At 36.4% G+C, this 14,784-nt stretch overlaps 1 protein-coding gene across 7 annotated transcripts in view; it reads left to right on the top strand.

Moving 5' to 3' along the window:
* Positions 1–14,784, top strand: part of LOC105394010 (phosphatidylinositol-binding clathrin assembly protein LAP) — a 32,512-nt gene that overhangs the window by 5,252 nt on the left and 12,476 nt on the right. For 5 of the 7 annotated variants that reach the window (XM_038106607.2, XM_038106604.2, XM_038106603.2 and 2 more), the window contains exons 3-7: positions 4,722–4,797; positions 9,897–9,917; positions 12,497–12,599; positions 13,033–13,200; positions 13,782–13,920. In XM_038106607.2, coding sequence (XP_037962535.2) covers positions 4,722–4,797; positions 9,897–9,917; positions 12,497–12,599; positions 13,033–13,200; positions 13,782–13,920 — 507 coding nt within the window. The remainder of the gene's footprint in view (positions 1–4,721; positions 4,798–9,896; positions 9,918–12,496; positions 12,600–13,032; positions 13,201–13,781; positions 13,921–14,784) is intronic. The other 2 variants (XM_038106605.2, XM_038106601.2) reach the window with 1 other exon arrangement.

Below are 14,784 nucleotides of genomic sequence, written 5' to 3'. Positions count from 1 at the left end.
ACTGTAGACTATGAAGGTAACACCGCAGCACATGCAACATGGAGCCTCATGGGCCCCACGTATGTAGGTAACGTCACACCGCGACCTGCGGACCGTATCGCCGCCGTTTTGGACTGAATTGGCTAGGTTAGGTTATAACATGGTGCCGAGGGTTCCGGATTCGATCCTGGGCGAATTTATTCTGAGACAAAATATTTGTTTTAGGGTCTTGGGCGTAGTTTTTGTTGTGTGATATCTTCCACTCGTCATCACAGCCTGTATAGCGTGGAGAATAGCAATTGCCCACCAGTGTCAGAGGAGGCCTATTTCCCGAATACTCAAGGGCTGTCTGAGTCAAGTTATAACCAGACTGTGCGGAGCGGTAGAGCCACGCTGCATGTTACGTGTAAACACATAATGATAGAGTTGGTAAACTTGGAGTGGGTCAGGCCGATCGTTTGGCCTTGCCGGTTAAACTTGTTTATGACATTGTCGGCACATCAGGCATGCATCGTTATGAAATCTCTTTAATTACCCTATGTCTTTCTCTTTTTCATTTATTGACAAAGTGATAGTTTGAAAGTATCGATTGTTCCCTTTCGAATATAATATGCTTTCATCAGAGATATATTGTTTGAGACCATTTATTCTTCTAAGCGAAGCGTCCGTAGTCGAGCGGGCCTCAGTGATCGTAACTGATCGCTGAGGTTAAGCAACAACTGACACGGTCAGCCATTGGATGGGTGACCAATTTCAAGTGGTGCTTTTCTGGACGCTTCCGTGCTTCGGACGGCACGTTAAGCCGTGGGTCCCGGTTGCTGTTTCGGCAGCAGTCGTTAAGCCTAGTCAGAGGCCTTCGGGCGGCTTGAAAACATCTGACAGTCGGGTTGCCCACTTACCCGACAACTCTCTCAGCACAAGCTTGTTTGTGTTGGGGTCCACCAACCCGCACTTGGCCAGCGTGGTGGACTAGGCCTAAACCCTTCCTTCATTGGAAGGAGACCCGTGCCTCAGCAGTGGGGACGTAATGGGTCGTGATGATTCTTCTAAGCGTGTCGGTGACAAATACTGACTGGACTAGGGTGTGACACCGTGATGAAAGGATTAGCCAGTCAGTAAAATTGACACTAGCTTACTGCCCGGAGTGTGTCGGACGTATGATACCTTGTAGGTTCCTATCCGGGACCATTTTTAAATGATTATAATATTTTTCTATGATTATGTTTTCTCTGTCTGGGTCTGGCAATCACTTCACTATGTGCAACAATTGAATCTTCGGAAGAATACGTTAACTGTGTTGTAAAATCCATTTCCACGGGCAAATGTTGTAAAAGCTAGTTAACTTGTTTATCTGTGACTACGTTACAACGACGACGACGGCTTTTAGCTTTTAAAACGACACTTTGAGCTTGAAGGCTTGAGTGCAGCTATAAATAGGTCATACTTGTTTGCGATTTTTTCCCATTTTATTTCCGTGTGATATTAAAAATAATGTACGAGTATATCTAAATAAATACGTATGGAGCTTATAGTTTCGGGACAAACCTTGGGATAGCCCTTTATAATACTCAATTATCTACCAGCATTTGATTGATTTGATTTATGTAAAAATAAATAAGCATGACTCAATACATTATTATCTTCATACCTAATAATGATAAAGTATTGTAAATACCACATTCTTGCAATAAAACTAGTATTGTTGACCTTTTACTAACCTACAAACCGAGATTGGCATTATTAAAAAAAAAAAAAGTCGATGTCTATGTTTCGCGATTGCAAATATTACTTAATTCCAATTTCTTTGGCACAGAAAATACATAAAAGGCCCTCTCGCAAATTCTGTACAGTGAGGGTAAAGGTCCCTGGTTACCAGTTATCAAACAAAAACGAGGTTATGTTCTTATTTCTTGATTCGTAAGAGTTAACATAGAACCGCATGCATTAGTCAGGGTGGCGTCAACTATACATGTCGGCGTGGTATGAGTCACACTATCGCTTGGTCATTCCCATGGCGTCTGTGTAACTGACCGGAATAATGTCTATCCTACTGTCCCTTTTCAATGTCCTTACGTCGGTTGAGACAAAACACCGCCATTCACCAAAGTTGTTTAAAAGTATGCGGAGTTGCGCGGGAATTTTTGGTCCTTTTGCATTCCATCGTGAGAAATTATAGCGTTATGCTTTGTGCAAACTATAGTTATTTGCACTAGCGCACTGGTAGCATTGTTCTATTACTAAATATCGTGACTAGAGGAGTATGGGTACTGGAAATGAAAATTAATATATAAATATATGTAAAGCGTATTGGGCGATATTTCTGTGGGCGTATCAAAGACGCCCTCCTCGTTTCAAACGCAATGAATCGACTTATCCATTAAAACTGTCTCAGCTTGAACGGATATTTTTTTCACGATCGATCTTTTATCGAGTGCTTTTCAATAACACTTGGAACTTTCAGCGAGATTTTTTATTCAGTTGAATCTCTGGTAGTAACCAGATATCCATCCAAAGGTTATCTGGTAGAGTTTTGTTTTTAGTTTACAAGTTTTTTTTAATTATTTTCATTTAAGATGCAAATAAAGAGTATTGTATTGTTACTACTTAGTTCCTCTTTTAAAATGGTTTTAATTAAATCTTTTGTTAATAATTAATTTCGTTGTTACGTTGGTTTCAAAGTTATTCATTGATGAAAAAAAATTAATGAAGAAATAAAAAATATTTATTTAAAATAAAGATTATGAATATACAAAAATAGAGGTTGCAGCGTTTGTTAACAATTTAAAGGTGGTGATGTAGCAAGGGCTACCACACTAGACTAGGCCTGTGTCGTGGACAGCCAGTAAACAGGTTTTTAACAATTTGTTTAAATATAGAACAGGTGGCGCAGTTTAACAATTTGAAATTTAAATTATATAAAACAAATTTTACATTTTAGGATGCATATTTTAAAACATAATAAAATGAATAAAGCAAACAAAAATAAAATTTAAAAAAATCAAAAAAATAATTATAAAATAATAATGATAAACAATGCTTAGTAATCTGTTCAATAATAAATAGTGCTTGTTGTCGATGCATCTGTTACATAATTGCATATGCCTACTGACATGCAAGTGCCCTTATCAATCATAGAAATTTCCGGTTCTACTATTACCTACCAATCGTATCAAATAGCTATTGTAATTATAACCCAAACACATAATATAATGTAATGTGACTCTCTCAGTACAAGCTTGCAGAGAAAGAAAATTACATTGTATTTTTACTATAAGTATTATATTATATCCCAGAGGCCAGTCAGAGGTCCTCTGTCTATTTAGGTTGCATGCAAACCGCAGCTTGAATCACCGTTAAGACATCTGTGAACCCCCATGTCTGTCACTCCATTATTCAATACTCTGGAGGGTCACTCTATATCACGGGAAACTAAGTTTCGGAGCGCTTGCTTAGCCTTGACTCTGTCTCGTACGACAGCTCTCGTTCGTTTGTATTTAGTCAGTATAGAGTGACCCCATGGCACCTCATCCGTCACGCCGGCGACGTCACCCCTATATTGACACAAGTGGAGATCATTGACGGGCGGCGGCGCGCGCGCAACAGAGACGTCAAATTAATAACTTATTTATCTGGCAAGTCCAGTTACGTATGTGATCGTGATGGTTACTCGTGATTTATTGACGCTAGCTGGCGTCACCTTGAAGGTCCCCTGTGGGACTTTCAAAATGAAATGTACCTAGCTCATGTCAACTTTTGCCCTCCCAAGCCCCATACTATAAAACATGTTTTTGTGTCTGTCACAGATATCCGCACTCATGGGTCTATTATATTGTAGGCGTGGAATCCGCTTCTTCCTTCCACATAACCCGCTAGTTTTAGATAATGGCTTACATCTTTCTCGTTCTGAAATTTCTTGCCAGTAAAAGGATATAGAAATGATTACTTCACTATTGTACTTATAGGTATAATAATAATAGTAAGTTTCATGTCATGCATAACTACGAAATAACTCTTTTATCTGCGGATCTGTCGAATCATAATATGCATTTATATCTCTCCATTCCTTTTATAAATAACTCTCATATTTTCTTATGTTATTAATTGTTATTTAAAACCACAACTAAGTAATCAAGTTTTTAACCACAAATAACTGTTAGTAAATAATAATATCGTGTAGTCGGTCGCATTATAGCATTCTAGTCTCATTATAGTGTTACTGGAACCGATTACTCTCTGTAGGAAAATGTGAATCATTGCCATTTTACTTTAAAGCCATGTCGTTCGATTATACGCATGTTTCCGTTTATGGGATTGTAGATAACATAGCTATACGAAAGACTGGGGTACAGTCAGCAATAGAGATATGTAATTATGTACTTTGTTTCCGCAACATATAAGGTTGCCTGTAAGAGATCGCTCTCAGCGATAAGGCCGCCTATTGTACATTAGTTCTAGTCTATAAATATGTTTTTTTTGTATGTCTGATTTATGTGGTGTTCAATAAAGCAATATTCTATTCTATTATATGTACGCCACAATATCTATATACATATTTGTGTAGATATATCTATCAGCTGTCCTATACCTATAACACATGCTCTGCCAAGCTTGGGGTCGGATGGCCGTGTGTTAGATGTCCCCACAATATTTATTTATTTACAATGGCGTATTGTCGTTCTTTCTGAATCTTTCAACTCCATTGAGGGTGTAATAATAACCATTGTATCTTTCTGTTTTTCCAGAGGTTCACACAATACTTAGCGTCCAGCAATTCAACGTTTCAGCTAAGCAATTTCCTAGACAAAAGTGGAGCGCAAGGTATGTTTTAATTCTAACAATTTTATTATCGTTTATAAATTAAATGTTTAACAAATACTTTCCAATTAACAGTTTGTTGAAATAACCTCCTTACCTAATTATAACATACTTACGTTACAAATGAAATAGCACTTAATAAAATCTTTTTGCCGGTCAAAACAGATATTATCCGTCTCTATGAAAATATCAATCCAAGTCTAGAAGCGAACTTTGGCGCTTTAGGGTGCTTTTCCACCAGACAGGTACTATGCTACGTTGCTATGGATGCGTTTGATATCTTCCAATCATATTCATCAGTCCACATTGCATAGCATAGCATCGAATACTGGTGGTGACAGATTTCTTTCACATCATAGTAGCATAGCATAACCGCATAGCTCTGGTGGATAGGCAGCCTTAGTCAGTGACAAACCGCTGTACTATATCCGGTTGACTATTATTATTTTTATCACATAACACAATCAGCCCTGCAACCCTGACACAGAGTGTTGTCCTCACGTTGTGTCATTCGGCGTCCGGTAGAAACCAGTGTTGCTCCGTAACGCTGGTTTTTGATAATAAAATCAATACTGTTGAGGGCTAAATTTACATGCTCTCGTCTGGACGTCGATACAACTGTAAATTCACCTGATGTTACATCGAATAGGAATTTACTGCTGTGTTATTTTTTTTTAATTAGTGTAGACGTAGGTAGAAATGAAGAATGCATACTTCTCCTTACCCTGTAATGGAGTAGCCCATAGGTTATTTTGTGATCATGGAATTTCGACATCAATAATATACCCGGACACAGCTAGTAATATGCAAACGGCAATTCCTTACTATCGCTAAAATAACAAAGAGACGCAAAGACAAAGTATGTACGATACCACGTACCAACTTTGCCTTTACTAAACGTTTTTTCCTGTTCCTTGGTCCTTTTCTATATAATAAACTAAGTTCACGCTCTCCTTTAATTGATTTAACTCATTACGAATGTAAAACTATTATAACTAAATTCCTAAAAAATCTAACATACTTTGAAACTGAAGAAATTTTACAGACTATATCGTAATACCTACGTAAATAAAGAAAATATGTATATTTATCGTTATTGTCTCATTACCGTAGTTTTGCAAAAGTATATGTATGAGACACTCGCAAATGTGTAACTAGATTAAATAGACTAAAATCTACTTTATGACTTTATTATATTCAGATAATTACTAAGTTGCTGTATACGATTATTACCTAGTATTCCCTAAATTACCTACCTATGTATTTTTCTTATTATGTTCCCATCAAATTGGGTATATATTATTACTTTACTTTATATAGCTATAATTACACATTTTATAATGAAATTCGAAACTGTATCTCTTTATAATGTGTCTACTTAATTACGTTCTTATATTTGAAATAACATAATTTAAGTATTCTTCGTCTGGGTGTGGCACTGATGTCCTTTATACAGGTTATTCACTAACCTAGTAAGGACAACAGTTCGACATATCAAATAATTACTCCTTCAGATTATGTTACTTCATGCATGACTTATAATAAGTTTCTAATTTTAAGTTGAATTTAACTCTGTTAGCATGAATAAAAGTTATTTATTATTATTATTATTATTATCAATATTCGACAGCTTCCGTACTGGTTCACTCTATGTATGTTTACAGTGCAGGCGCCAGGGGTATTAAACCATGTAATAAACCAGCGATGTTGGAGTTGGCAGCGTTCCTACAAGTAGGTATAGCAAATATTATGCGAAGGCGTGCCCGATGAACTTGAGGGTTGACGACCTCTGCTCTCTTGCGACCTTTAGGAAGCCAGTTATAGAAACGCTGTTTAAAGTTAATCTTTGATTTATTTATAAAATCGGGCAGGTGATCAGTAATCATGCGGAGTTGTAATTTAACCTTGTTTTCGCATACCAAAAACTTTAATGAATCATCTACAGCCAAAATGTGCCAATGGAGTCTCAAATACTGTACTTCAGCCAATGAAACTTACAGCAGGTTTTTGATTCCTTTCTCATTATTATTGGTATTATCTATAGTGGGTGGCAGATATTTGAAGTGTTTCTGGCATCCCGTAGTAAAAAACGCCATAAAAAGGTCGTAAAAAGGACACAGTTTGACTGTGCAGTAGCTGGTCTATTTGTTATGAACCTCACGATCCGATAACATCGCACGTAAATAATAAAATTGACATATGAACTACCGTAGCACATTCTATTTCAGTATATTTTTGTCAAATAATAAAAAATACGGTAAAACCTATTTTAAATTATGATATAAATAGGTATCTGTCGTAAAACACTTAAGGGTCTGCAATAGGGAATCGAGGGTTGGCATTGTCATAGAATTATATAGTAAATGATGCTCTACAGCCTTGAAAAAAATCATACAGGTAGCCGAAGAGTCTAGCTAGGTGCTGAATCATTCGAATTTAAGTAAATAGTTATGGATAACTGTAAATTAATTTCAGAATATCAAGAAAAACCAGTAAATCACACTCCCGTATTGTAACAACTGTGTCGTAATTATAAAGAATTTTCATATGATTCTTATCAAATTATAAAGATAAATGCTTGGACTAGGCGATAAATACCTTGTTTTTAAATAAACACACACCTATTTTGTGTAAATTAATAACAAACTTGGGCAATTTTTTTCCCTCAAATCTTCATACAAATATCTATGGCGGCTTTCTGTGTTATAAAATCATAAACACAAGCGACGTTTGACTCAGTCGGCCGCTGGCCTCCAAAGAAGGGTCACGTCGGTTTAGGCAGCACTGACAGCTCGCGATCTTTTCGTGTACAGATACAAAATCACTGCACATTGGTTGTCATTGCACTTTTTCAACTTTTATGACACCAACATAATTTGATTTGAAATTGAGGAAGCATAATTCTTACACTATATTCAATACATTAAATTAGATAGTGGGCAATGTTCTCGCGTGACATTACAGTCTCGTAAAGGTCCGATGAGGAGCAGGAATATAGCGAATGGATCTAAGTCATGACAATACGTAGGAACATTAGGTTAGGATTCATCAAAAACACAGTCTCATGGTACTGGTTGAGGAATGGTCTCGTGAGGATCTGATGAGGGCAGTAACAAGGTGGTGACTGAATTTTATTTAGAAAGCTAATCGGGTTCCGAGTATGGAGAAAAGTGGCACCCCTATTAATTTCTACTCTTTCCTGGTGCTTACCAGTGTAATTAAAAATTATACTTACCCTCAAATCACTACTTGGAAATAATTGTCAATAAAGTTGGCGAGTAAAAGTTTATGACCCACTGTGCAAACTTACATGTGTGCGTGTCACTGCGTGTGCTGTGTGAAGAGCATTGAAAACCCAAATTTGGCGGGGCACGTCACCCTGTACGGGCCCTTAACAACACAAGTAGATAAACAAGTTTTATACTGTTTACACCAACATTATTCAGTGTGCGTGAAAAGTATGGATAATTTTTATATGTGTACCATGATAAAAGTAAGCTCATACCTATCATCTTAGTGAAGCAAAAAGGAGAACGAATCTACATAATTATTAACCCAACATTTATTTATTTATTTATTTATTTACAGAAATAGACACACCAACAGCACATTGGATAAAAAGTTGTTCAGACACAGTATATGTTGCTTATCCTATCCATGCACCAATTATAGGTGTGCAACAGCATTCAAAATGTTATCTTATAAAATACATTAATTTAAATACTAACATGCAATCATGCATACAATGCTTAAATCTAAACTAAATTAGGTATAATATTGTACAATGAAATTTATATTGATTTGATTACTTACAGAAAATAATTACAAAATAATACAAAAATTCATTACAAATTAATAACACCAATACAATAATTGACAGAAATTATATAAGTATATTATAGGTATTATGTCAGAAATTATAATTTGAATTTAGAAATAGGTATTATGTGTATATAATTATTAATGATTAATTAGTTCTATTTAGGTTGCAGCAGTTTGCGTTTCCAAGAAAGTGGGGACATAGAGATAGCCATAGAGAAATCGGCTTTTGTTTAAAAACTAATAACAAACACGTCGCGTAGTTTACGACTTTTATAAAGGTTCGTATACACCATACAGTATGCACAGTTTCCAACTTCTGGGACAATACTAAACAATAGAGAGGCGTTTGAAGTGTACTGGGTGTAGTGTGTACAGGCAACTCCATAAATATGTGAACACTTTGTACGGTCAGCTTTATAAATAGCTATAAAATTTTGTGCCTTGTCAAACTAACTAATCGTTAATTTTTGAATTGCCAACTCTAGCATGAATCCGTCTGCCATTTTCATATGGGTTCTTTATCTGTGCGCGTTATAAAATTAGGTACAATGTCAATCTAGTACTGATTTACGTTCTCGTACGCAGGCTTGCGTAAGTTACATAACACAATGTATGTTATTTGATGGCCGCCTTCTATATTGTTTGCGGGTAGTCTCCCGTGGTAAAAATTTTAATGATTGCTTAAAATTATGTCTAAAGTATAAGAATTCTACTTATAAATTCTTCTAATGAAGAGGCCTAGCAGTGTTATGTAGTCAGTTTTCTTTTTCAGGTTATACTAGGGGTCAACAAGATCATTTAAGTGTATGTGCTATTTCATTTACAACTAAAATACATAACAACACACTGTTACCTACTTATATTAAATGTGTTGCTATCGTAATAGATAAATGTGTGAATAATCCTGAAAGTATCTGCGAGTATAATACTGTTATCGAATCACTTGTTTAAACATTACCCAAATCCATTTTTACTCTTTTGACATACCTAATAACTATTAATATTCGCTTACCTAAACTTAAGTAATTAAGTACTAATTTAAATTGAAAAGATACATTTTATTAATTAAAATGTGTCTTTCCGAAATTACTTAAGATTTTTTAGTGTGTAGTTTAAATTTATGTCAATTAATTGTGCATATCAAGTACATACTACATACACCTATGTGACCTAAATTTTTTGACATAATTATTATGTATAATTGATACTAATGTAAGAGCGAGATGGCACGAGTTTTCCCTGAACTTTTCTAACTACATCTGTCTCTTTCCCGCTGCAAGGCGCTGCCGGCGCTCGGATTGGTGAGTCGACAAATATGGCGGCTTTTGTAAATGTCTTCTTGTGGTTTGTCTTGATGAAATTGAAATGGCTGTATAGCTCTAAAAATGCTTTAAGATTTTTCAGATGAATGTAAAATGTGTCAGAAAAGATTTGCAAACAAATCTATTTGTAACGTTTAGCTTAGCAGGGCCACTTCAGTTTCATCAGAGACAAGCCACATTTATGTTTAAATGTCGTCCGGCACACTCGCTTTTATTACGCTGTATTTGGGTTTGCACAAGTGTTGCAGGAGGTATATTGGCCATCTTGGGAAATGCCTTTGACATGCGCTGTACCATATTTTTTACTCTCAACATAAATAGGTACTTATAATAATATATGATTCAAACATATAATAATTTACTTATTGAAATTTATTTTAGTAGGTATCTCTTCTTGAGATAGCAATGGCGTGTCAAAAGCATTTTCTTTCCACAAATGGTCTGACTGGTTAAACCAGACAAACTTAAAGGGTTAATGTTTTTTTATAGGCGTTTATGTGTTAGCTGTTGCGTTTCTGGGTAACCCCGGCATTCTGGCGAGAAAAAGTACAGTCGAAGAGCTGGGTTAGATTGGGCCTGTGATTTTTTATTTTATTTTTACGTTTTGTAGTGTTTTTGTGGTATTTTTGAAAATGTTGCGTAACTAAATAATTTCACGTTTTGAAAAATTATTAAAATTCAATCTTTTAATTGTTTTGATATGTAGTTTAAATAGAGGCCAAATAAAGAATACATTGTATAAATTCCTTTAGTTCTAATGCAATGATTACTTACACTACAGTATACCCACATTACAAAAGTAAACCGCATTTCAATCTCAACATAATACAAGAAAAATACATCCATTATAGGATCATAAACTAGTACAATCACAGTAACTGAACGCATTAGGCGCACAGACAAACACACACTGCTCAAGTTGATTGCACCGCACCGTATGACACTTCACCTCGCTGGCATTGGCTAGGTCGCGGTGGCGATAAGCCTGGTGGGCTACTGTGAGTTCACGATCACGGACGGATTATCACTACGGACAGTTTTAGTGCTAGTCTTATATCGTATGTGTTATTTGTAACTACCGATATAACAACAAATCGCGATTTAATAAGAACATACATGGTAAAAAAACATTGCATATGCCATACATAAGTGACTAAAATAATCACTTGGTTAAAGAAAAGTTACACTATCATGGAGGTTAAATTGTTTTGACCTCACTATTCATAAGCAATATTGTTGCATTTTTGCTATAAGTATTTATGGCATTACACACCTATTTTTTTTTAATATTCATTGTGCTTGAAAACAATCAATCTAGCAATGGACCTGAAGTGTGAAATATGCCATTTTAGAATTTAATCTATTGAAACATTATTTACGAACATTCGTAAACTCGGAGTGGCCCCGCCACCATCTGTAGTTCTTTGCACTCGCGTAGAATGCACATGTAGTCGTATTTGATGGTCGTATTGATTCGCACCCGGAGAGCTAGTGTAGAACGCACTTTACATGGTAATGTTGGGTAGATAAAAAGTATTTGTATGAGGTTTGTAGAAGGAATTCCTGATTTTCCGTTAACTTTATTTTTGATTTAGAAATTTTAGGGCTGATTTTTCAATAGTCAGATGTGTAATCATGGTTTTATCTGAGGAATAAAACTGTTGCTGTCACATCTGAATGTTTGTATTAGACAGTGACAGTAACAATTTTATTCTTCAGATAACACTTATCTGACAATTGAAAAATCTGCCCTGAATAAAGTAAGAAATGTATGTGGTAATACAATTTTATACTCATGTTGCACAGATGAATTCCATAGAATAATAGCGAAATAAATATGAACATTACCAGGAACATCCATGAATAGAATTCCTGAAAATTTAAATGCAGTATTTACATCAGTTTCATTTCATAGAAGGTGGTTTGTAGGAAATAACTTGAACCTATTTAAGCCCTAGCTTAGTTGTACCCAACATAATACCTATCCACATTAAAATGGGGGCGTATGAAATGATGAGTTTTTATCTCACACATTACGTCTTGTTTATGCGACAGTGTAATGGGCTATACCTTACATACTTAATCATCAATCAACCTGAGTATTTGCTCACTAATGGGCAATTGCTGAATACAGATATGCCTTTATTTTAGATCGGGACAAATCAGGTGCCATCTGTCGAAAGACATTCACATTTATTTTCTCTTAATATTTCAGCACGCTTATCAAAACTCTTCCATAATGTATCGTCTTCAACTATCACCTGGCCCTTAAATGCAACGCTGTGATGAGCTGGACAGTACACTGACAGATCAAATCAATTATACGCCCTTTCGGCTTCCAATAATCGAGTCTCATATTACTTACACAGGGTTCTATCAGGAAAGCTAGCACTTGACAAAGTTAGCGAGACGGAGACCTTTTCACGTCTTGACGTGCGCCTGTTCTTGCACCTGGTATTAGGCTAGCAGGGGACTTATATGACAAGGACCAAGGTATACCCAAATTCATAAAACCTTAACTCATTCACCAGCTAACCGACATCGTTCTCTATGTGCAGGCTATGACATGTCCCCGTTCATCCGGCGCTACGCCAAGTACCTGAACGAGAAGTCGCTGTCGTACCGCACCGTCGCCTTCGACTTCTGCAAAGTGAAACGGGGGTGAGTCACGGGGCTTTTATACATTTTACGGAATTTTTTTTTGGGTCTTAAGGGTCACTCTGGCTTTTCGGAACGCTTCGCGTCTCTAAATCATTGCATAAAAGCTCTGTAAAACTTCGTATTTCGTCAATCAAGAATAGCCCTCCAGATCAAGACACCAGTGTGTAACGTTTTAAGAGGGATATGTCCAAGAATGGAGGTTGCTACAGGACAGCCGTAGCAGAATAGCTCTCCGTCCATGGCATTGCTCCACAACGTACCTATCAGTTTATGTCATTAATTTAATACCTAAACCATCACGTAAATTTTCTATCCCTCAATCCTGAAAACTGAGCATTTATCTAATTCATCACAAATACCAACCAGTTGTCAGAGTGATAAGCAAAATCTATGGATATAAAGTTATTAACATCATACATCTTCTCCTCCACAGCAAAGAGGAAGGCTCCCTACGCATGATGAACGCTGAAAAGCTCCTCAAGACGCTTCCCGTGCTCCAAGCTCAGCTGGACAGCCTGCTCGAGTTCGACTGCACGGCCAACGATCTCACCAACAGTGTGATTAATATGTGCTTCATGCTGCTGTTCAGAGATCTCATTAGGTGAGTGATGAGTCCTACATCGCGGTGGTGAAGTTTCTTGTGAGGATGGTATTTAAGAGCGGAACTAAGTGTAAAGGATAGGATAGTGTGTTTGAGTTCGACTGCAAGGGCAATGAGCTCACTATCAGTGTCATGAATATTATGTGCTTCATGCTGCTGTGCAGAGATCTCATTAGGTGAGTCCTACATCGCGGTGGTGAAATCCCTCGCGCGGTTGGTATATAGGTGGAGGCTTGTAATGCTGTATAAAATTATCATTGGTTTTATCGCACGGCCAATATAAGTCTAATATCGTCAAAAATATGTCAGTGATGTTGCATAGTGGGATAGGCTAGGCTTTAGGCATATATCTGAGTTTCTCCTATCAGAACTCACGCATGGGTTCTTGTTCTATGTGTCTTGTGAAGGGTGATTAGCCGCACCATTTGCTGATGAATTATAATAGTTAAGTAAAAGTGTTTTATAATCTTATCAAAGTTCTTACCGAAGCGAAGTTGTTTTCTCATTATGTGAAGCTTTCCAACGCTGTAAATAGTTTAACGTTTTATTCCACTGACTAACCATCTCATCCTCCATTGCAGGCTGTTCGCGTGCTACAACGACGGCATCATCAACCTGCTGGAGAAGTACTTCGACATGAACAAGAAGAACTGCCGCGACGCGCTCGACCTGTACAAGAAGTTCCTCATACGCATGGACCGAGTGGGCGAGTTTTTGAAGGTACGGAAAGAGGCATAATTAGGTATATTCGGTTATCCCCGCAGATAAAGAAACTATACGAAAATGGGGGATGTGAGGTAAATGAAAGTTGAAAGGAATTGAAAACGTAGGAAAAGTCTTTTAAGAAACGTAGGTAGAATGGATAAATAACCATGGCAGTTTTATGATCACGACAAAAATAAGTTTAAAAGGCTTTCTGTGGTTAATGACCCATTAGGTAGTCTTTATAATTATTACCTACTGCTGCAGTATCATTAATTTTGATTAGAAAATACAGTATCTGACCACATCTCGTTATGATTATTTTTTAATGACACACTACTAATACAATTAATTAAATTCGTAACTCTGTATTATATTTATGTAAGTATACAAGTATTTATATTTATTTAGGTGCGCCGAAGATATTCAGATACATTTGCTGTGAGTAAGACTTGTAATAGTAACATTTGTGCCTAACATAACCAATGCACACTAATAATACTGGCACACAGCATTCTAATATTAATAATTAAATGTTTGAAAGTGTTGCGAATTGCCTAGTTTGGCCTTACGGATTTTTTAAATGTTCCTTCCCTATTGAAAAGCTACCCACATGAGCTTATATAATTGCCTTTCAAATAATCTTGAATGTGTTTTTTCATAACCCTGCACATTTTTCAATAATGTCATTAATTACCAAGTTAATAATGTAAGCAAGTCACTGAGAATCATTACGACATGTGGTAAAGATATTATATGTAAGTATAGCTTTCATTGTCAGATGGAAATTCCATACTATTAATGTCGCAGATACGGCGGTATTCTATGTTTCCAATCTTTTATCCTAGCTATACTTCCGATCAGCGCTTTACATGGCTTTCT

Source organism: Plutella xylostella, chromosome 7 (genome assembly GCF_932276165.1).
Source record: "Plutella xylostella chromosome 7, ilPluXylo3.1, whole genome shotgun sequence".
Lineage (NCBI taxonomy): Eukaryota > Metazoa > Arthropoda > Insecta > Lepidoptera > Plutellidae > Plutella > Plutella xylostella.
The sequence above is the reverse complement of the archived record's forward strand: the minus strand, read 5'-3'. Positions and strand labels throughout refer to the sequence as shown.